Source organism: Populus nigra, chromosome 13 (assembly GCF_951802175.1).
Source record: "Populus nigra chromosome 13, ddPopNigr1.1, whole genome shotgun sequence".
Taxonomy (NCBI): Eukaryota; Viridiplantae; Streptophyta; class Magnoliopsida; order Malpighiales; family Salicaceae; genus Populus; species Populus nigra.
Genome location: NC_084864.1, coordinates 9,394,561 through 9,416,228, shown reverse-complemented (window position 1 = coordinate 9,416,228; position 21,668 = coordinate 9,394,561). Strand labels below are relative to the sequence as shown.

Here is a 21,668-nt window from a genome sequence, read left to right as displayed (position 1 = left end):
ATTGCCCATCAAACTTCAATATTCTTTCAATTAAACCTATGATTCATTTAATTAAACCTAAAAAAAAAACCAATTAAGTCCCAAACTTTAATTTATCCCAATTAACACTTATATTGACTCCAAAAACTGATTTTCCTTGTAATCAAGTCCTCAACAAGATTAATTAAGCTTTTCAAAATTCTCATCGAGTCTTTACCTATCCAAGTTTGTATTTCTTTACCTTAAATAAAAATATTTTCACCAATATGACCTTTTGTTAATTAGAATTGAGTTGTCAATTTTGCCAATTTTATACATTTTGATCCTTCAACCTTTCTATTTGTCATTTTGCTCATTTACCACTAACTTTGATAGTTTTGTAGGCTTTCTACATGTATATTCTCTTGTATTTTGTATTTTATTTTTATTTTTTTCTCTTTTCTTTTCTTGATTTTTTTGTGGGGTCAAAAGTGAGTAACAACAATTTATAAGACAAATAAGAAGGACAAGTTGGTCTTAGAGGACTTGGAGACCCTATCCACTACCTAGGTTACGCTAAAGAGGCAGCTGAAAAGGGATAAAAATAGTTAACTAAGGCTTTTTGTTATAATAAAATATCTTTTAGCTACTTCAGCAAACACTCACACCTATGTTAGTGATGAATGGTCCCTATGGAAGGAGAATGAGAAGTAGAAACTTAAATAACTGGTGGCCAACTTGATTTGAGAGAGAGTTGAGGCCAAACAAGAAACCATCTAACTAAAAAAATGAGTAGCTTTTCTAAGGAGTCGCACAATATATTATAAAGAAGTTGAAGTTTGTAAGAGGTCTTTATAGATAAACTCTACGGACGAATGCCAAACTTACACTTTTTCAACAAGTATAAGAGGTTTGCATTGGATTTCACTCCAATCTCTCCCCTTTTCAAGAAGAGCTTGCTTAAAAATGAATAAATACCTGAGTAGGTAAGGAAGACGTCTTATAGGATGAGAATAAAATTAGGATAAGATCCCATAAGGCAAGAAAGATGAAGTCCCATCTTAGGCTTAAGGAGAAACAGTCCACCTCCAAGTTGAATAAAGGGGTAACTTGATATAGAGGTCATGGAAGAGACCATAAATGAATAGCTTATACAAGTATCCTAAAGACTCAATAATTTCTTGATTTCTTCTTGTCTACCTTTTTTTTTATTAATCCAGTTCATAGCTCCTTTATTTTAGTAACTTAGGATTTAAGGTCATTTTTTGCATTCTAAGATTTAAAATCCTATATAGATCTTTTGTTAGATTTTATAGTTGACATTTGGATTGTCTTGATCCTTCTTAGATGGGTTAAGGATATGATGTCATGCTGCATTATAAGATTTTTACCTGGGCAAAATGTTTTTCTAATGCTCATTTGCTGTTTACCTTTATACATAGACAAAGTGGCCTCTTTGTGCTTGAGAGTGATTTTGCCTTAATAGCTATACATGATATTTTCTCATACTTTAAAGGTCAATTGCCTTTATATTTGGGGCAATGTGTTTATTTAGGAGAATATACAAATGACAACTTTCATGAAAGCTAACACTATTAATATTTCATAATTTATTGAAGTATTTACAATCTATTAATTATACAAATAGGGGTGGTTAAAGTGTCATACAGGGAACAAAGTATTTCTTTTTTATTTTTCAAATGGCAAGTGTTGGCCTTTATGATATAGGTGACTTTATAGGACCTATCCTATTTAAATGCTAAATTTCTATCACCTTCTACATTTCTTGTGGCTTCAAGTTTTCTCAACACAAGATCTCTTATATAAAATCACCTTTTGTTTTGTTGAAGCATTATGGTATTGGGTTATCTTCTATCAATATACCTTGCTCCCAATTGATGGTAATAGTCAAATCTTTTCTAGAAAGTCCAAGTTGGTCTTTAATTATTGTTTATTGGATGAGATAGAATCATAGCCTTGATTCCATATGTTAGTAGGAATAAAGATTTTCCTATTAAGGATTTTTTAGTAGTCATATACACATATAGAGTTTCATCTAATAGGTCAGCCCACTCCCTTTTTATTGATCTAATTTTTTTTAGTCTATTCAAGAGGCTTGTTTCTAAGCTTGGTTTGCCCATTTGTCTAGGGATGAAATATCAAGGAGTTTGTGTATATCCTTCATTTGGTAATGCTCTTTCCTTTTTTTTCTTTAATTAAATTATGGGTCATTATCAATGATTAGGACTTTGAAAAGTTAAAATTAGCACATTTTATTATTTCACATAAAAACAAATCACTTTGTTGGTTGTGATGCCAATTAAAGCCTCAACCTCTACTTTTATGTATTTGATGAAGTAACCCGTATTACCTTTTCGCTAAAGCCTTTGAAAAAGAACCTAATTTATCCATTCTCTATTAGGAGATGAACTTATAGAGATAGAGTTATTTTTATTTTGATGAAGGGCCGATAAGGGATAAGAGTGAACCTTTGGCATTTATCACTTTTCTTGACTAGATTGGTTGCATTTTAGAGGATAATGGCTAATAAAATCCTACCCGAGTAACTTGGTTAGCCAACCTCATAATTAGTTTCTCGTACTAGACTTAGCCTTGCAATTCAGGTCTCGTACTCTATTATTAGAGAAATGAAACTCAAAATAGAGACCATACTAGTACACTTACTAGCTTAGACTAATAAGGATTATACCCACCCTACATTCATTAATATTAGAGGTCATGTCTACAAATAAATTTCAAACTTGTCTGGTGAGGGTAGTATAGAGACTTGCTCTTTCTTAGGAGGTTCACTAAAAAAGTACTTGGTAATAAATTACGTAAATGCATATACATTGATTGATGGCTTACGTTGATGTTATATATTTAACTCCTCTTCATGTTTAATAGCTTTTTAAATTGTCCTAGACATATCTAATTTTTAAAGGATTTATTTAAATGGATGGTTGGTTAGAATAATGATTTGGTGTATTTGGAAGTAAGTCCTTTGCTTTTAGATTAATGTACCAATAACAAGATCACCTTCAAATTCTTAATCTCGGGATCCTCAAGAGCTTTGCTAGTATAATACAATGGTCTTTGTTCTCTTTTTTCCTCCCAAATAAAAGTTTCATTGGCCATTATGTATGTCATTCCAAGGTATGGAAATAACTTTTCCCTATTTTTTGATTAGAAGAAGACTTTAATAAAGGAGTAGAAAAATGAAAAACATATTTTCCCTAGCAGAAGATGAACTGATTTAGAGTATTCAGTTAACTGATCAATCCATGTTTAAATTTTAGCTAGTGCGAGGCCACTTATGGATTGATGCCTAGCATATCAATCTGGTTGAATGAGAAATTAGAGCTTTGTATTTCCAAGAGCTTGGTTAGGGTGTCCTTTTATTTAGAGGTCAGAGTTAACCTAATCTTAGTGATGAAGTAAAAGTCTTATTCATATAGGACCATAACTTGAAGTTTTTTGGTAACTTCAATGCATATCTCTTTTCTTTCAAGCATGTGTCCTTATCCTTTTATGACTAGGCCCTCTTTCCTCTTATATATAAAGAGGTGTAGTTTTAGAAAGCTAATTGATTATCTCTTATCATTGTTACACTACCACAATCTTTAGATATATCGACGGAATTTTCAATCGGTATTTGCACTATCATTTCGTTGGTAATTAATTTACCAACGAAATCACTGACGGAAATGCTTCGTCAGTGAATCTTGCGTTGGTAATTTTTTGGTCGTCGGTAAGTTCGTTGGTAATAAAAAAATATTATTACTGATGGATTTACTGAAAGTGAGCGAAAATAAAAATTACCCGCTTCATTCCATTGATATTTCCCTCGACAAAATACCGTCTGCAATTCTGTCGGTAATTATTTAAAAATATTAAAAAAAATCTATTTTAAAAAATTATAAAATAATTAAATTAATATAAATCAACACTCCATAATACTCAAAATGCTTGGAAAAAAGAAGAGGAAAATCAACTCAAACAAAATTGCAACAAATAAATTCAACTAAAAAAAATCATATGAAAAAATTTTAGAAATCCTACAAATAAATCAACTAAAAATTGATCTCATATGAAAAAAAATCCTACAACAACATTCTTACAATTATTAAGAACAAAAAGAATTAAAAATAAAATAAAAAACAAATATAGTGAAAAAAACATGAAAAAAAAAGAAAAAAAAATCTTACCTTAATGTAGTTGCAAGTGAAGCTAAAAAGAGAAAAAAAAACAAATTTGTAAAGTATACTAATTTAAAAAAAAAATGAGAAGAAAAAAGAAGAAAGGAGAAGAAGACATACCTGAGCATGGAGTAGAAGAGAAGGAGTTGAGGAGAGAAGAGAAGAAAAAGAAATGGATATTGATGTTTTTTACATGTGGGGGAAAAGAAGAAGAAGAAGAAGAAGAAGAAAGGAGACGAGTCTGTTGTGCAATTAGGGATTCTAGGAATTTTCCGTCGATGATTCCCTTCGTAATTGACATGATGAACATTGTTCACAGTTTACCAATGGTTTTACCGATGGAGTTTACTAACACGTCAATATTTTTTTTTGCTTTGTTTTAATTATTTTGTTTTCCACTGTAATTCCCTCGGTATATACCGAGGGAATATTGCTGTCAGTAAATCCATTTGTATTTATCAATTTTCTAGTAGTGTTACCCCGCCTTTTATTGGGAATTTTATAGCAAGATATCTAGTATTGATGAGTGGTCTGTCAAGAATTGCATTGTATGACAGTTCTATCCTAATAACCATAAAAGTTTGATAAATGATCAAACATTTAAGACGAGTTCTAATGGTGATTCAAAATTCTTGTGGCTTTCTCTTCTATCACTCTCTTTCCTTCTATACTTATCAATGAAGTTTTAAGATGAGTAAGTTTGGAGCTATTTAACCCCTTTTAGTTAAACACATCCCAAAAGAGGATATTGACTACACTTTCATAATCTATGAGAGCCTAGGAACATGGAAATTAAAGAGTACAATGTTGATCACAAGATCAACTTTATAGTGATATGCCACTCGTTCCTTATCTTTTAAAGTGAAAATAAAGTGTTTGTGCTAGGGGATGGGAACTCACATGGCCTTCAGGATCTACTTTTCATGTTTTTCTTTTCCTTTCTTAGAGTTTTCCAACCAATAAGGCCCTAACATCACATTGATCTTAGGTAGAGGTCCTACTTAATGAACTACTAGAGATAAAGTTGACTAATTAGCCTTTATACTTCATTTTTCAGGGCAAAACACTCTTTTATATTGTGTCCCTTATCATGATGGAATAGATAATACTTTTTTGAGTTTTCCTTTTATAGGAATCTCTTTGTGATTATGAGTTTTAAGAGCTAAACTGGGCTCTATACGTGTGTATTTCAAAAAAATAGTGTAAGGATGATGGTTTTGGAATTCAAAAAAGAAGAAATGTCAGCAAGAAAGGCTGGAACCTAGCACCAATGAGTTCATAGCTACTTATATAGCCATGAATCCCATTTATTGCATAAGTATGAGGGGTAAAATGGTAAGGCATGATAGTTTATGTCATAACTCATTTCTAGGTTATTCCTCAAAATCACTTCGTTTTCTTCTAATACAAAAATTAAAAAATAAAATAAAAACTCGCAACATGGAGAAAGCAATCGATAAAGATCTCAAATATGTGGAAAAATTAAGCTACAATTGTGAAGAAAACTTGAAGCCTAACACTACACTATTAAACAGTTTTACCGACAGATTCATTCCATCGGTGTATGACACACAATTTATCGGTCACATTTTTTCCGACAACCTTGCCGACATAATCAATCTGTTAGAATATTGATCATCGGTAATTCTCATTTTCGTCGCTACTTCTGCCGGCAAAAAAAACCCAAACAACGATGGTCTTACAAACGAGGGAAGCACACCAAAAAAATATTCTTGCGAGAACTTTACCGATGGACTTATTCTGTCTATATTTCCAATGAAAAATCATCGACGGACTATCCATCGGTGATTGTGGCATTGACAGTAAATATTTCAGAACACTCTTTAAAATACAGATGGAAGCTATCCGTCGGTAATGTCTACGGTACAAACCGACGAAATAACTATGTCGATGATTGTGGCACGAGCAGTAATTTTTTTGCAACTCTCGGTAAAATACAGATGACCCCATTCCATCTGTAAGGCTGTCGGTATTTATTTAAGAATATTTAAAAAATATATTTGTTAATAGTAAAAAAAACTAATTAACCAAATAAAAAAAATATAAAAATAATGTTAAATAATATTCATCCAAATATTCATTACAAATTTAATGTGTTTCAGAAACAAAATTAAACTAGGAGCTGGAGGAGGAGGAGGAGGCTGGTTGTTCTGGGGATCATACGTCAAAAAGGGGTTGCACATGTATCATCACTCATCCTTGATCTAATGTCCATGACCATTTGACGGGTTGATCATAATCCATCAAGAGTCTTTTATATTATTGTTTCAAGGCCATGAACTCCTCAGACTAGGTGTTGGGTGCTCGATACTGATGGAGAGCTCCCAATGTTGAGACACTACAGGTCGCCCGCAAGTTTTCGGTCGTAGTGTTGGAGAGCCCTTAGACCCAATTATTATTGGGTCCATCAGACGATCCTACCTCCATCCACAAATTCGGATTGAAATTCGGATGGGTCGAAGTATCGTCCCTATATCTCTTCCTCAACCGGCTATTACAAGTCTCCTGAAAATTAAACAAAAAATCATCATATTCAATTCAAGAAAATAATAACTTATGAAATAAAATGATTGAACGAACATACCATGAAGTGTTGAGGATGGTTGTCCATAAACTGTTACACCCCCTTTTAGCGGTCTTGACTCCGCACGTGCGTCTGTACAAATAGCTCCATTGAGCTCGGCTCATATTTAAGAGACGTAGCCTGTAAGGAAAAAAAAGGTTGCAAGTTAAATAAATTTATAAGCAATAACAAATTAATTAATGATAAATTTCATTTAAATTAATCTTACCATCCGCTTCGCATGTGCACTGAATGAGATGGAGTCGCCGGTGTGCGTGGTCACCGAACCATGAATTTGTTGGTTCCGGTTGTCGGTACCAGACTGTGAGCATTGTGTGAACCGCTCAGACGTCACGTGCTTAATATATTGCATCCATATATCCCCCTAGATGAATGGCGGTTTGAATTTCTGTTAAATCACCACCTCATTCCAGCCTTCTAGACCGTTATCTCTCGCATATCTTTTTGCTTTTTTTTTTGTCTGTCATACCAAACATCACGCAACCTACTTCCATAGTAAAAAATTAGAATTTAGAACATAAAATTATAAAACAAAAAATGATATTATTTTCGATGTTACCTAGTTGCAGCGTGATTCTCCCATACCCTCCTCACAACATTGTTATCTGCGCTATCCTACTCAAATTTGTGTTGTGTATAAATAATTCATTTAAAATAAAAATAGTACAAGATATAAAATTATAAAAATAAGTTGGAAATTAGAAGTTAACACCTACCTGAAATCGTCAAAACCATGCATCGATATTAGGTCTCCACTTAGGATGTCTAGAAACCTGACTCCATTGAAATAATGGAATCTTCATTGATGATTGAAATGCTGATGTTATTGTTCGGGCAGCCTTAATTTTTTTGAACCTGAAATTAAATAAAATTAATAAAATATTAATTAGTTGTTCATAAATTATATTATAAGTAAAAAAAAACTAAAACCTAAACAAACTATCATTGAAAGGTCATCCTTCCATTTTGCCTGGTACTTGCGGGGTGAATTGACCTTGTTGTGAAGGCACACTATCTCTGCGCTGTGAAACCGCGCTAAAAGAGGCAGCATCACAAGTTGACGCAGGTGCCTCTTCCAGATCAACATCCAAGGATAAGTCATCCTCGCTGCTAAAACAACTAGCTGCAACTGTCTGCTGACGACATGTTGTTGATTTCATTCTAAACATCTACACAAATTTATACGAATAAGTACATAATTACAAAAACTTTGGCAGCACCTCCCCTATACTAGAGACTACCCATAGTTTTTCAAACTTGCAAATCTTTACAATAACCACAAACCAATTGACTTCATTGGAAAATCTTATATACAACCTAACATCTATAGAAATTTAATATCTATATATTTTCAACTAAGATCTATATAAATACATAAACGACAATTAAAATTAATGGAAATAATAAAAAACATAACAATTAATAATAGAATAAAATTAAGATAAAATAATGAAATTTAATTCTTCATTTTCAATTACCATTTCCATGGTAAATTCAACAATAACAATTAAAATTCAACAAAATTTTCAAATAATTAATACAATAGAAACAATAAAATAATTAAATTTACAATGGAAATGGTAATTAATCGGAGAACAGATGTTGTGACCACGTACAAAAGTATAAAAAACTTGATTGCTTATGTTGAGAAGAGGGGGAGAGTTGGGATGGGTGGTTGTAGTTTTGGAGGGGGGAGTTGGGATGGGGAAGAATACGGAGAAATAAAGGAGGAGAGAGTTGGCAAAGTGTGTATATATTGGCTTTTACCGATAGAATCATCGACGGACGTGTCCTATCGGTATCACCATCGGTAATTCCCACGGTGAATAGGTCACGTCATTTTACGGAGATCCTGGTTTGAATCCCTCAGTCATTCCGTCAGTAGACTTGTCTGGAAAAATTCCACGTCATCATACTGTTTCAGCTTTTCAAAATTCTATACATTCCATTGCCCACAAAATCTATTTTGTTGGTAATTATTACCGACAACAACGGTCTGTTGGTATAGATCGATAAAATTATAGGTAATTCCGTTGGTTTTCGCTGATTTTCTGGTAGTGCAATTGCATCCTATTATGCCCAAAAATGAAGAAACAATGCAAATTAAAGTTTAAATTAAATGATTATTAGATGAATTTGTATAAAAACTAAGTCCAAGGACATAATTAAATTTTTAATAAGCCAATTTGATTTAATCATGGGTCAAATTGAAGTTTAATTATGTTTACGAATTAATTTGGATACAATTAAAGGATTTAATTAAGTGCAACGACTTAATTATACTTTAAAAGGGTCCAATTAATTTTATTAAGGGCTTACTTGGTGAAAAATTAAGTTTGAGAGTTCAATTTAGGCTTCATTAAGAAAATTGGAAGTTTAAGAGACCAAATTTAATTTTTATCAAGTCAATTGATTGAAATCAGGGGTAAAATCGTAAGGAAATTAAAGTTTTGGGGTCAATTGGGGATTAAATTGAACAATATCGCAAGTAAGAATCATTTTGCAAAAGGTACTGAACTATAGGGGTTTAATTGACAAAAACCGAGATGAAATTGTAGAAAATTGAAAGTTTGATGGTCAATTAGGGGTTAAAAAGTATAAATCCTAGACCAAAGACCAAAGTGAAAAAGACGCCAAAATTTGGGGTGCAAATTGAAGTTCGACAGATGCTAAATTACACTAAATCAAAAGTTTAAGGTTAATTGTGGTAAAATTGAACAAACTTAAAAGCTAGATGGCTTAATTGAACTTTGGCTAAAATCCCTAATTCAAGGCTAAATGACATCGTTTTGCATTAAAACAAAAGTGACAAGTGTTGTCTAGTCACTATTCATTGTCTTTCTCGATTTTATCTGAAAAAGCTAACGGGTGGCTACTTTTCAGGTGCATTTAATGCATCATATGTCCATCAAATTTCACTAATATTGCACGTAAATAATCACCTGACATTGCTTTACAATCCCATGTGGTTTGTTTAGGTTGATTGACACCACAGAGGCCGCGACACCGGCCTAAAGTTGCCAACTCATGCAGCCTTGAACTGTTAAATTTGACAGTTCATGGTGACTACTTTAAACCAACGGTTGAAATCCTTCCCAACCGAATCAGGGGCTAAAATTTCCCACTCTTCCACTCCCTATAAATAGGGGTGGATTTCATGGCCTGAGCATGAATAAAATTGAGTTCAAAGTTGTTTGAAAACCAGGCTTCCCTCATTTTTTTCTTTGCAACGAGTTCTCTCCCTTCTTTCTCTCTTCGTCGTGGCCTTCGTCCACCACCACACTTACCACCGACTTGACCATCATCATCTCCACCAACACAGCTCCTCATCAGCGGCGGAGCGGCCACCACAATCTCTTCTCTCTCTCCCCTGCAAGCTTTCTCTCCTTCTTCCTACAACTGACACCAGCCACCACTCGTTCCTCCAATTTTGCCTTAAGCCACCAGCACATCCACCTACCTCACGTTACGTCAGTGACAACAACTCTACCCCCTCGCGAGGTCACCTTCCATTTTTCTTTCCTATCATCTGCAACTGGGTAGTTGCATGCAGAACGTGAACTACTGTTCACGTTTCGTAAAATAACTAACCTTTAGGGTAGGCCGGACCCGTTCTAGCCCATCCTAAATGGCCGGGCTGGGTCTGGCCCGACCCCCCAAATAAAAAAGAGATCCGTTGGGCCGAGATCAGCCTAAATCGAAATCAGTCCATCCTAACCTTTTTGGGTTGGGTCTGGCCCGACCTATATTTTATGATATTTAATTATAATAATATAATATCTATTATTATATATTTAAAAAAAATCCAAAAAAATTTCAAGTGGCATTTTAAAATATTTGTGATTTTCTCAAATGTTTTCCCACCAACTTTGTATAATATCGGTTGTATATTTACACTGTAAGATACAAACCTGATATTAAAATATCAGCTTTCTCCAAAATATTTCAAAACAATTTCAAAAATAAAATTAAAAAAAAATCTCAAAACTTTTAAATTAATTTATATATTTTTAAAAAATATTTTTTATTTTTATGCATACAGCCAAATCCTGAAATGTTTCCAAGCATATCTTCATAAAAACCAAAATTGCATCTTTCTCATGTTTTAAAATAGAAATGGATATCATAACTAGTTTATGATTATCCGGTAGGATTTGGTTAAAATATTAAAAATCCTATACCAATCTTTTTGTTCATTTTATGTTAGGGTTCAGATGTAGACTTTAATATCTGTGGGGTGTAAAATTACACGATAGAATACACTCTCAGATATTAAAGATACAAGGTGTAGAAAATACGATACTAAATTTCAGACTTTAGAATAGTTAGAATTTAACCTGATAAGGTAAAGATTCTTTCATGAAGAGAGATCTGTCTTAAGCCTTAGAAAAAAACCAGTAAATAGAAATCCGACCTAGAAAAACAATCAAACAACAATGCAGCTTACCTTAGATAGGGTGTACTGGGGGGTGATATGTCTTTTTCTTATACAACTAGTTCCTTACTTAAACTCTCGCAAACCATAAATTTATAGTGATCATAATACTAGATAACGACTCCAAAACTTTAATTATAATTTTATAATTAAATTTAAAAATCCTTTCCAATAATATACACCTCCTCAAGAGGCGTGATAAAGCTCGTCATCGCTCTTCGCGGCACCCACAACAGTTTAGACATGACTTGGGCTGCTCTTTACACATGGAAATGATAGTATTTCAGGTAGGTTTTTTCTTTATATAGGTACACATGTTATTTGGGTATATAATAGTACATCTCTGTATTTATGTTTTGTAAAATAATTTGTTTGAAAAAGTATTGTATATGAAAAATGAGTATGAAAAAGAAAACACAATTAATTACTTATGACGCTCATGCGATGATGATAAAGGAAGTTTTGTTAAATTTGGTTTTTCTTTAACAGTGAAATACTTTTTTATTAAATAAATTTCAATCAAATGAATCAAACGTAGAAAAATATTTTATAGAATCATACCGTGATTCTGTACCTAAGTGGAATAACGATTGGTATAAGGTTTATTTAATCAATTACTTAGGAATCAGTGGCATCCACATGGCAGGACATTGTGATTATACATGGCATTTTGGTGAACAAATGGCGTGTAAGGGTGCTCGAGGTTTAGTCAAATTTAGCTTTTTGCATGATGGGGTTTGCAAAGTGAAGCCAGACCTAGTTTTTACGAGGCTGAGAGGAATTTAACTGGGCCACGATTTGTGTATAAATGTGAAAGTGGTGATGTTGCTATTGGTTAGTGTTAACACCTGGACCTAGATTGCATGCGTGTAGGGAGAAAGCAGAAAGGAAGAAAGGAAAATAGAGCCACGAGGCACGTCCACGACAGAAGGGTGACCATGGATAAGGTTTCTTGTGTGACTCCATATCATACCAAGAAATACTTGCTCCCTTATGGAGACATCATGCATGAACATGACATCACAGAATTATACAGGCATGATTCTTGTAGGAAAACTCAGAAGTATTTGTAGGGTTAAGCAGACCAAACCAACCACTCATGGACGTTACAGGCTCCATATGGTAGTGATGATGATAAGATACCTCAAGGATTTGGAGGTATATAATGATCTTGCCTTGTCATTTTTCTATGGAGTAGCTGCTTTTGAAAACAGTGCCCTTGACATGCAGGGGCGGATTTCCTGTTTTTCCTCTTTGATTTCTCTATTATGCACGGATTAAAACCCACTTCAACTGTTTTTGACAACCTATTTATCTCTCGTTGATTTACAATATTTAAATAAAACTTTTGAATTGTTGTGTTTTGGAAACCTAGCTAGACTAAATGTTATATATATATATATATATATATATATATATATATATATATATATATATATATAGAAAGTGATGTGAGAATAGATGGCCTAATATGCAAATAGTTGTTCTTTCTTAGTTTGTATGACATGTCAAAAGATTGAACTTTTGAGTTAGAAAGAGTAAAGCATTGCTTTTTGATGGATTTACCCCTTAAAATATGAAAAAAAAAACAAGAGTAAATTCATAGAGGAAAGTAATTAAATAGGAATTACGAAGCTACAAAATTAATTTAAAGCTTGTCTATGTACATAATTAAAAAAAAACTATAAAAACAAAATTACTCCAAATGGATAGAGTAATTAAATAATTTATTTAGAAGTAAAATCACTAAAATTAATTTTTTAGTTGGGGCTTTCCCGGTATGGACAATGAAAGAAGGTGGTCTCTTTTTTTTATCTTTTTAAAAAACTTTTATCGAATGCTTTTTAGCTTTTTTTTTTAATTTTTTTCTTTAATATTATGTTAATTTTAAATTGAATGTCATAATTTATTTCAGTTTTCTTTCTATAAAATTATTGTAATCTCAAACAAATATCTTAATATTTGATTGATACTTAATTTTACAAGCGTCTATTTTTATTATCATAATACTATATAAAAAAAAAGTTAAAAAATAAAATTTGTAAACCAAGTGGCGTACATGATCCTAGTTGCGGATTTGATGAGTTAAGCCGTGAAACTCAGATTCTCCATTATATAGTCGTCTCAACATAAAAAAAAAGTTGTTATTTTAAAACTTTTTTTTAAAAAATCAAGTTATACTTTTACTATTTATCTAAGTTACCTTTATACCCGTCATTTTGACTAGGTCACTTCAGGGCAACTCTCATATAGAACAATTTTAACCTGAGCTAAGAAAACGAGATGTGAGGTTTTAAAGTTAACCCATCGGGATAGATGTAATAACAATGTCAAATACTTCTCTCTTTTTTTTATTGAATCTTTTTTTTTCATTTTTCAACATTCAATTGATTTTGAATTGGTTTTTATAATTTATTTTAGTTTATTTTTTCATGAGATTATTGTAATCTCAAGTAAACATCTTTATATTTAGTTGGTGTTTAATTTTGAACGTGCTTATTTTTGTTATCATATCATTAAATAAAAAATATTTTTTTAAAAAAATAAAGTTGCTAAACTCAATGGAATCTATAATTAGTTGTTTAAAATTTATACGAATATTACCTAAAAAATAGTTATTTTTAAATCTTTAAATATGATAAGATTAATCTTTTATTATTTCATATCTCATATAGAGTTTTATCATTAAATTTTATTAAAACTCTTTTCTAAAAGATAAGTAGAAATTTATTGGTTATAGCCTTAAAACAAAAGTGAAAAGTTTGTATAGTTGATTATAAACCGCATCGTATCCAATATTTTTTTTTGCAGGAGTTTAAAGATTTCATAAAATAAATTATTTTTTTAATTCAACTTTTTTTATTCCTTTTTTAATATCTTCATCTTCAATAATAGGTAATCATATTACAATTTAGTGAAATTTAATCTTGTTGGATCGAAATGACAGAACATTGGAATGAGTTTTGGGTTCTCCAAAAAGATGTGACAAACTGATCAGTAGCAAACATGGATTTATATAGAAATCATTCATATTCTACCTAACGTTTGAAAACAATCATCATTTGTATCAAATAGTTAGCATAACAGAGTAAATTATTAAACTTTTGTGGCTGTTTAGTTACACTAATGTAATTAATTAAGTACCTTCATGCCGCATGATTATTCTGGTCTTAGTCTTAGTCCTGAGATTAATCACACAAATACTCTTGTCACACAAATACTCATTCCTCAACATGTCCAAGAAAATCTATTTTTTTCGAGAAAGGAAGTAAAAAGAAAATTATTCAACACAAGGTTACCTTTTGTTTGTCTATTTTCTTGCTCGTTGTGGTTCTGTGTGCGAGCCAAGTTCTTGATGCTTTCGGCGTTTTTTTTTCCCTTTTTTTTAAGATTAGACATAGGCCCTCTTTGAAAGAATTTAAAGCTAACATTTAAGGTTCCCAAGAATGGATTCTCCTTGCAACAGAAACAATGGATGCTTTAGTTTTAAGGCAGATAGGCTTCAAGATAATTCTCCATGGTGCTGCTGTTGATGGGAAGCTTGTAGATGTTTCTTTTCTTTGTCCTTGTTGTTTTATAAATTGTAATGGAGGAATTTGACACAACAATTCAAAAACAAAGAAAATGGAGAGATCAGCTTATTTTCTTTTTCCATTTTGGATTAGGTTAGTAATTTCTCAGGAACTGCATGGTTTTGGACCCAAATTATTGGGTTAGACTTGCTAATTTATGAAGCTTTTTTCAGAGAATGCAGACAAGTTTGTGAGGTAGTAGGGAAATTGTCTGCCAAATAAGGTACTCCTTGAGATTCCTACTGGTGCTGCGTGGGAAATAGAATTGTTCAAGAGCATAACCAATGACATGGAGCCTGATGTCGAGGGACAGCTTCAAGAACCACTGACAGAAGAAGCTCATGATGATGTCTCTTTTCAAATCATTACGATTTTCCCCGACTCAGGAAAACAAAAGAGAAATTCCCATTCCCATGTCCTCAGCATCATAAGAGGATAAGTCTCAATTTTACTAGTAAAATTGAGAGCACTTCAATAGGCGCTGTATCATCTGTTGAAGCAAGATGGTACGATATTGCTACTTGCACAATGTTTTATATGAGACCAATTGAAGTGCTTGCGCTGTGTTTTTAATGCTTTTCCATATCTTAAAATGGCTTTGCTTCACAACTCAACGATTTGATTTTGCAGCACTCAGGCAACAGAGGCATTTCTTGTCAGCAAAACAAAAAACAAAAAAAGGGATGCGGGTGCTCACAGATGGTGAGAAAACTAATGCTCTTCAGAAAACTAATGCTGCTTTCCAATCCACGAATCCTTCTATATATCCTTCTAGGTATAGCTGCTCCAACACTTGCATATGATGTTTTTATTTGTTTTCTCGAACCTGACCTTAAAACTTGCGACCTGTCGGGTGGGACAAGAGGTCCCACGTCCAAGCCATGAAAACCAGGGTGAGGCAAGTGCTTCCAAACTTTTTGCTACTTATTAGACCCCAAGCCAAGTTCTCAGGAGGATGAACCTTCTCTTAGTCTTCTCTGGTATTTTTTTTTAAAATGTTCGTTGCAGGCATCTTAACAAGACTGATCAACAGGAGGTAGAATCAGTTTTCTCACGTTGAGTAGAGTACCATCTCGTGTCATCTTTGACTAAAATGCACGTAAGAAAATGTGAGAGGTGTTGTTCAATCCTTCTCGGGGACATTAAAGGGATTGTATTAGTGAATAATAATGTTATTTCCAGAAGTTTCTGTATGGAGAGGAGGTGGTATGCCAATCCCAATGGGTTTATCATGACACTTTGACGAAATACATTTCCTATTTCATTTTCTGTTCTCTTTCTTACTCGATGGAGAATCCCTCATCTGCCGATTTGTGTTCTTTTTTTTCCCCTCCTATTCTTTACGGGTACTTCAATTTATTTCCGATTTTTTTGTTCTTTCTATTAATACATTCCTCTTTTTATCCAACAATAAAAGATAAAGAAAAAACCAAAGTATCTACCATAAATAATTAGCAACAGTTATAAAAATATCAGCTACTTTTATATATAGAAGATAAAAGCATGATCTAAAAAATGTTCTGTAGCTAGATGAAAAATCTTTTAAGAATCCGATGAAAGAAACTCTGAAAAGCTAACAATATTCAAAACCGCAGGTAGCTCCACATCATTAGCTATTCCACTTCCTTTATCTAGTTCGGTACTTTGTCCCTCATTGACAAGAAAACCACAAAAGCAAGAGAAATTTCAATTATCTTCAGCATCATCGTCTTCATTGTCATCTTCAGCATCGTCGTCGTCGTCGTCGTCATCTTGTTCATCGCCATTTTCCTATAGACAGACATCATTCGTTCATGTCAAGATGACACGCACAGCATTGTCAAACCATAAAAGTAGCAGCAACCACTTATTATTGCAATTTCCGACTCTTTCAAAGCTAAAACAACATGAGTGGAAATGCAATTGGGAGACTAGGACTATCAAAGTGCCAATGTTAGGGAATATGACGTTGAGAAGCAAACAAATACACATGCACAGTTCAATGATTGGTAGGGGGGAACGCTGGTGCAGAAACCACTACTATTCAATCATAATTTAAATAACTCTCAATTTATAAGGAATTGAAGTACAGTGATTATGATTATAAGCTATTTGTCCAAACTTAGATTCATGTGCTATGCTTAAGCCTCAAAAAGAATGCTTGCGTTTCTGTTAATATTCTAGACTGCAATCACTTCTAATAATTAGTTCTGATCTCCATCAGAACAGATTACAGAACTTAAAGTTGCAGCAGCACACAAACGTGTTCCCCAGCGCCCATAGCAAATAAAACATTCCATGTTAGATCATTTGATGTTAGCAGTGTTTAATAAAGCACTAAATTTCATGGAACTAGAATCTGCATAAATGCATATGCTATTTCTATGGAACTTGGCTACATATAGAACTCCTACAGGTCAGTTGCTCGCTCATCAGATCCAGTTTCTGCTCCTCCCCCACTTGCCCCAGTCTCTGTCCCCTCTACTTTCAAGTATTTGTTTCACCCTATTATGAAAAAACTTACTCTCTCTCTTTCTGAGATTGAAAGAGCTAAAAAATGTACCTAAAACTCAGTTTTCATGTAAACAACAAGAAAGACCATGAAGTGACTAAATGCAAACATCAAACGGTGCCCAACTATAAGACTCGCATGCATGCACATGCGCGCGCGCACATATATATACATGCATGCATAGTGTACATGTGGAAGTGCTCTCATGTGCATGCAAGGACGTATTTATTGAAATCTTAGCTTCATTACCTCTTCATCTTCATCTGCATCAGAATCCTCTTCATCAGCTTCCTGAAAAAAAAAATAGAGTGACTTGAAAAATTAACATATTTCTAAAAAAGAAAAGGCAGAAAATGTGAACAGAATGAAAATGAAAATCTATGATAAAAAAAAAATATTAAAAAACCAATACATTGTTAAAGTACTTCAGAGGATTAGGCCACAAGTCCTCCTTAATTATCTCTGCAACCTGCAATTTTGGAGGAAAATCAAAATTAGTAAGACAGTAAGAACTAGATGGAAGCAGTTTAACTTTAATCCAATTGTCCCAGATTAAGCTAATGCAGGTGAAAAATTGAACATACTTATACACTAAAATAGAGTCAAGCATAACAGAACACAAACTATCAAATCATCAATTTACACTATCAACATGCGAAATTAATAAAGCAAAGGGCATCTCATACCTCATCATGAAGCTCAGTGATCTCCTTCTGTTCAGTTTCAGCAAACCAACTGAAGAAGCTGCACCATCAAATAATTGATGAGTGCATCAATGAGAACATATACAGCAAAATAAAAACAGTAACCATATATATAAAGATAATTGCTCTCTCAATGTTTTCTGTCTCTGCAATTTAAGTTGAGGCATGAGAATAATCATAGAGTTCTAGAGTAGCTCTCAAATTAAATTGCTTTTATATTTTGTATTGGAAGGTTCAAGAATCTGAAACTGTAGATACCAAAGAGCAACAAATCACAAGATAGCATATCAGATCCCAGTATCAGATTACATGAGGAATATCTTTCCATTTTGTCCTAGGTGATACAGCCTTTGTTTTTAAATGACATCAATAGAGAGAGTGAGCAATTGAAACAGGAAGGCTAAGGCATAATCCTACAGTGAGATAGCACTAGGGCTTTCCAATTCGTTGAAACATTGACTAAAAAACTCCTCGAAAATCCCCTGAAACACTAGGGTTTTCCAATTTGTTGAAACATTGACTAAAACACTCCTCGAAAATCCCCTGAGCCAGAGGTCCATATAGAGACAAAAATACTGATCTAAAGCTCACAGAAACTGTTTAATTGATAAAGGTTGATTCAGTTTCCAATTAGGCACCTCCAAACAACAGCATACATGCTGCTTATCACAAAATTCTACAGTCAATCCCCATTCCATACATGACCAGTACAGGTGGAGGGGCATAGTACAGTGGTCTGGCAAGCCAAATGAAATTGTGAAGGATAGACTACCTAACAGATTTATAGATTTTCAGGTTAATGGATTTATGTTTCACATCAACAAGCTTCTGAAATAAAGGTTGAATTGCCTCCCTCCACCAACTGAAGCATGGAAGATAAATATTTTAGCTTAGAAGTTGGCATTTGAATTCTGATTAACCTACTTCAAAGTTGAGCACAACAAAGGTAGGTTACTGTTTTGGCACATTAAATATTTATTCCCTTAAATACTAATGTATAATTAATTAGATATCTCAATTAATATTGTGAAATCATAGAAGATTTTGCAACTCGTTGCCATAAACCACATGTTGATTTTATGCCCATGCCTCAGCAAACCTTTTTGGTGACAAAGCATAAAATATGAAATTAGCTGTACCTCTCTTTTTTTTATAACAACAAATGGCTTAATAAAGCAAAGAATGGTTAGAGAATAACCTCAACTCAGCCAAAGGTCGTTTGTTTCCTTTTTTCTCATGATTGCCTCCATTTGCAATGCCCTTCACATGATAGAATTCACAATCAACTTTCTACATAAACACAAGCAAGAGAGGAAAGAGTAAAGGATGCCTCAGAGATTATAGATAAGCATTACCATGCCCTCCTTCCACTTTATGTCTGTACCAGTTATCTTAGTTGTACCCTCATCAGAGAATGTAAAGGTTTTTATCAGCTTTGTATCTTCAAAATGAGGATTCTCTTTGAAGTTCTGAAAGTTAGAATGATAAGAGAGAAAAAGGAAAGACAAGAAAATGATCAGCAGTAATTCATCAACACTAAGGTCATGAGAGCAAAATAAGAGATAAATAGCATCTGAAAAGAAGAAATGAATAAAAATTAAATAACTGCTCATGAAAAACAATAGAATCCATTCAAGAAACAAGAGCAATATTAATCAAGTGACCCAAAAAGAAAGGGTGGCAAAAAATACTTACAAATGTTATAGAATACCCTGACTTCACATCTTTGGAATCCTCCACGTGTAGAGAATCCAGATACTTGAAGATCTGTATCAACAACAGAAGACAAATGAGTCCTTTGGGTGCAAGCATTCATTGTCAACATGATTATTGAATCAATAACTTTTCATTTCAATTCAATGTTAATAACTAATAAAGATTCCAGATATTTTTTTTGGGTTACAATGGCAGGAAATGAAATTATACCATCCCAACTTTGCATGAGAGCATGCCACTGGATTAAACACTCACTGATATTGATATCTTGAACATAAATTGAAGGTAATAAAACAAAATTGCAGCTCCAAACAACCAGTTAGTGATGGATTACATAAAAAGTAATAAAATGAAATTCAGAATTCAGGTGACAAACCTTTTGGTCATCCTCAGTCAAAAGATCACAAAGGGCAGGGTGACTCAGGAACTGCATCAAGCACATGTCACATAAAGGTTAGAAACGCATAGCCAATAGCTAACTCAAAACAGAAATATTAAGAGTGTAAATAGGTCACTCACAGCAGTCAACCAGAAGTCAGGAATACATTTGATGATATCATTCCTTTTAGTGTAGACAGGTCTGCGAACCTCATTGTACTTCTGCTCAATTTCCAGCACTTCATCACTTGCTTGTTCATTAATCTGTTCAATGTCAAAGAAAATGCCAGGATTCATAAATTACATTTCCTATTAAAAAAATCTCAAAGCATACCCTGATGGTCTACTCCAGTCTCGCATCAGAATTACAAAGAAAGTGCAATACATTCAACAACGGCAACAATGAAAGGCATATACAGCATGTATAACCCTTTTATGTTTTCTTTCTTTCTTTTTTCTTTTTTTGGCCTACCAATTAAATGGAGTTCAATTAATAGCAACAGAGTCTCCATTTCCAAGGTACATACAATCTCACCCAAGAAATAACAGGATTGGAGCTAGTAATTCATGACTCACAAGGTCAATTCTCCGAAACAGACGTGTAAAAAACTTAGATTTTCAGAGCATCAACTTGGCCATTCACCTAAGTTGTCTTTAAATTGTTAACCTAAGCAAAAAGATAATTTATCCAAGCATGTTTTTTTTTCTTGGTATTGTTACAATAAACCCAACAAAATCCGACAGCCACCCACCCACACCCCCCCCCCAACCCCCCACACACACAAAAAAAAAAGATATATATGACTTGAGTAAAAGCATGCACAGAGAGGAAGAGAGAAAGAAAGGGAAAAAAAAACCTTCTCGAGCTCATCCTGGAGCTCTTGCAACTTCTCAATGGAAATAACAAGCTCTCCATCAATGTGATCAGTCTCTTCTTCTTCAGTGACCTTTAGTTTCTTTCCTTTGTCAGCCACCATTCTCTTTTGTTTTTCAAAGAAAAAAAAAAACCTTAGCTTTTGTCGAGAGAATCCCTAAAGAGGATTTTAGGGTGAGTTCGGCTTTTCTTGTACTAGCTAAGGCGAATTCGCAGCGAAGAGTTAGCGGTGGCTATTTATACCCACCAAGACAACCAAAGTACAGCTTCACTTCTGTGCTTGATATTTCATGCTTCTCCGTCTTCTTCTTATTTTTCTCTCCCTCTTTGCTTGTGGGCCCCATGACTTAGGGTTTAAGAGAAGGAAAAGCGATGAAAAGTAGTAATTGGGCTGAAATATATTATTCTCATGTGGGCTTTGAGAGGTTCTAACCTTTTTATATTGCAGCCCATGCCCATTTTGATACCTCACTAGTTCTTTGGTGAGCAGAATTAAGATTAAATGTTCTGGCATAATAATGAGTTCAATTATTAGGTTTAAGGAATTAAAAAAACGATTTGTAATTTTATGAGCAACTCTTTTGCTAGAGTTTCTCAGAAAATAATGGATATAATTTATCATGGATTCTTTTACTATGGCTAGTAATACAATGTTCTTTAATTATACCAAATTCTCAATATTCATAATATTATTAGTTTATTATATAATTAATTAGTATTGTTATAAAATTATATA

The 21,668-nt window shown here is 33.3% G+C and overlaps 1 protein-coding gene and 1 long non-coding RNA gene across 2 annotated transcripts; one reads left to right on the top strand and one right to left on the bottom strand.

Moving 5' to 3' along the window:
• The first annotated feature begins 15,001 nt into the window (after window positions 1-15,001).
• LOC133670573 (uncharacterized) lies at window positions 15,002-16,038 on the top strand. Its single transcript, XR_009834109.1, has 2 exons — window positions 15,002-15,275; window positions 15,400-16,038. It is a non-coding gene; the product is annotated as an uncharacterized LOC133670573 (long non-coding RNA).
• A 192-nt stretch (window positions 16,039-16,230) lies between these two features.
• On the bottom strand, window positions 16,231-21,259 carry LOC133670572 (NAP1-related protein 2-like). The gene is made up of 10 exons (XM_062091088.1): window positions 20,916-21,259; window positions 20,200-20,322; window positions 20,057-20,107; window positions 19,660-19,731; window positions 19,320-19,433; window positions 19,163-19,224; window positions 17,947-18,004; window positions 17,673-17,729; window positions 17,510-17,551; window positions 16,231-16,539 (listed from the first exon to the last, which is right to left on the bottom strand). The coding sequence occupies exons 1-10, from the start codon at window positions 21,033-21,035 to the stop codon at window positions 16,456-16,458; spliced, it is 783 nt and encodes a 260-aa protein (XP_061947072.1). The 5' UTR covers window positions 21,036-21,259; the 3' UTR covers window positions 16,231-16,455.
• Window positions 21,260-21,668: the final 409 nt, after the last annotated feature.

What these genes read in the sequence shown, in the direction of transcription:
- LOC133670572 (XM_062091088.1), bottom strand. Translation starts at nt 21,035, where the DNA reads ATGGTGGCTGACAAAGGAAAGAAACTAAAGGTCACTGAAGAAGAAGAG. An exon ending in CTGACTTCTGGTTGACTGCT is followed by an intron (nt 20,108 to 20,199) that starts GTGAGTGACCTA and finishes TGCTTGATGCAG; the next exon opens with TTCCTGAGTCACCCTGCCCT. An exon ending in TCACTGAGCTTCATGATGAG is followed by an intron (nt 17,730 to 17,946) that starts GTATGAGATGCC and finishes CCAAAATTGCAG; the next exon opens with GTTGCAGAGATAATTAAGGA.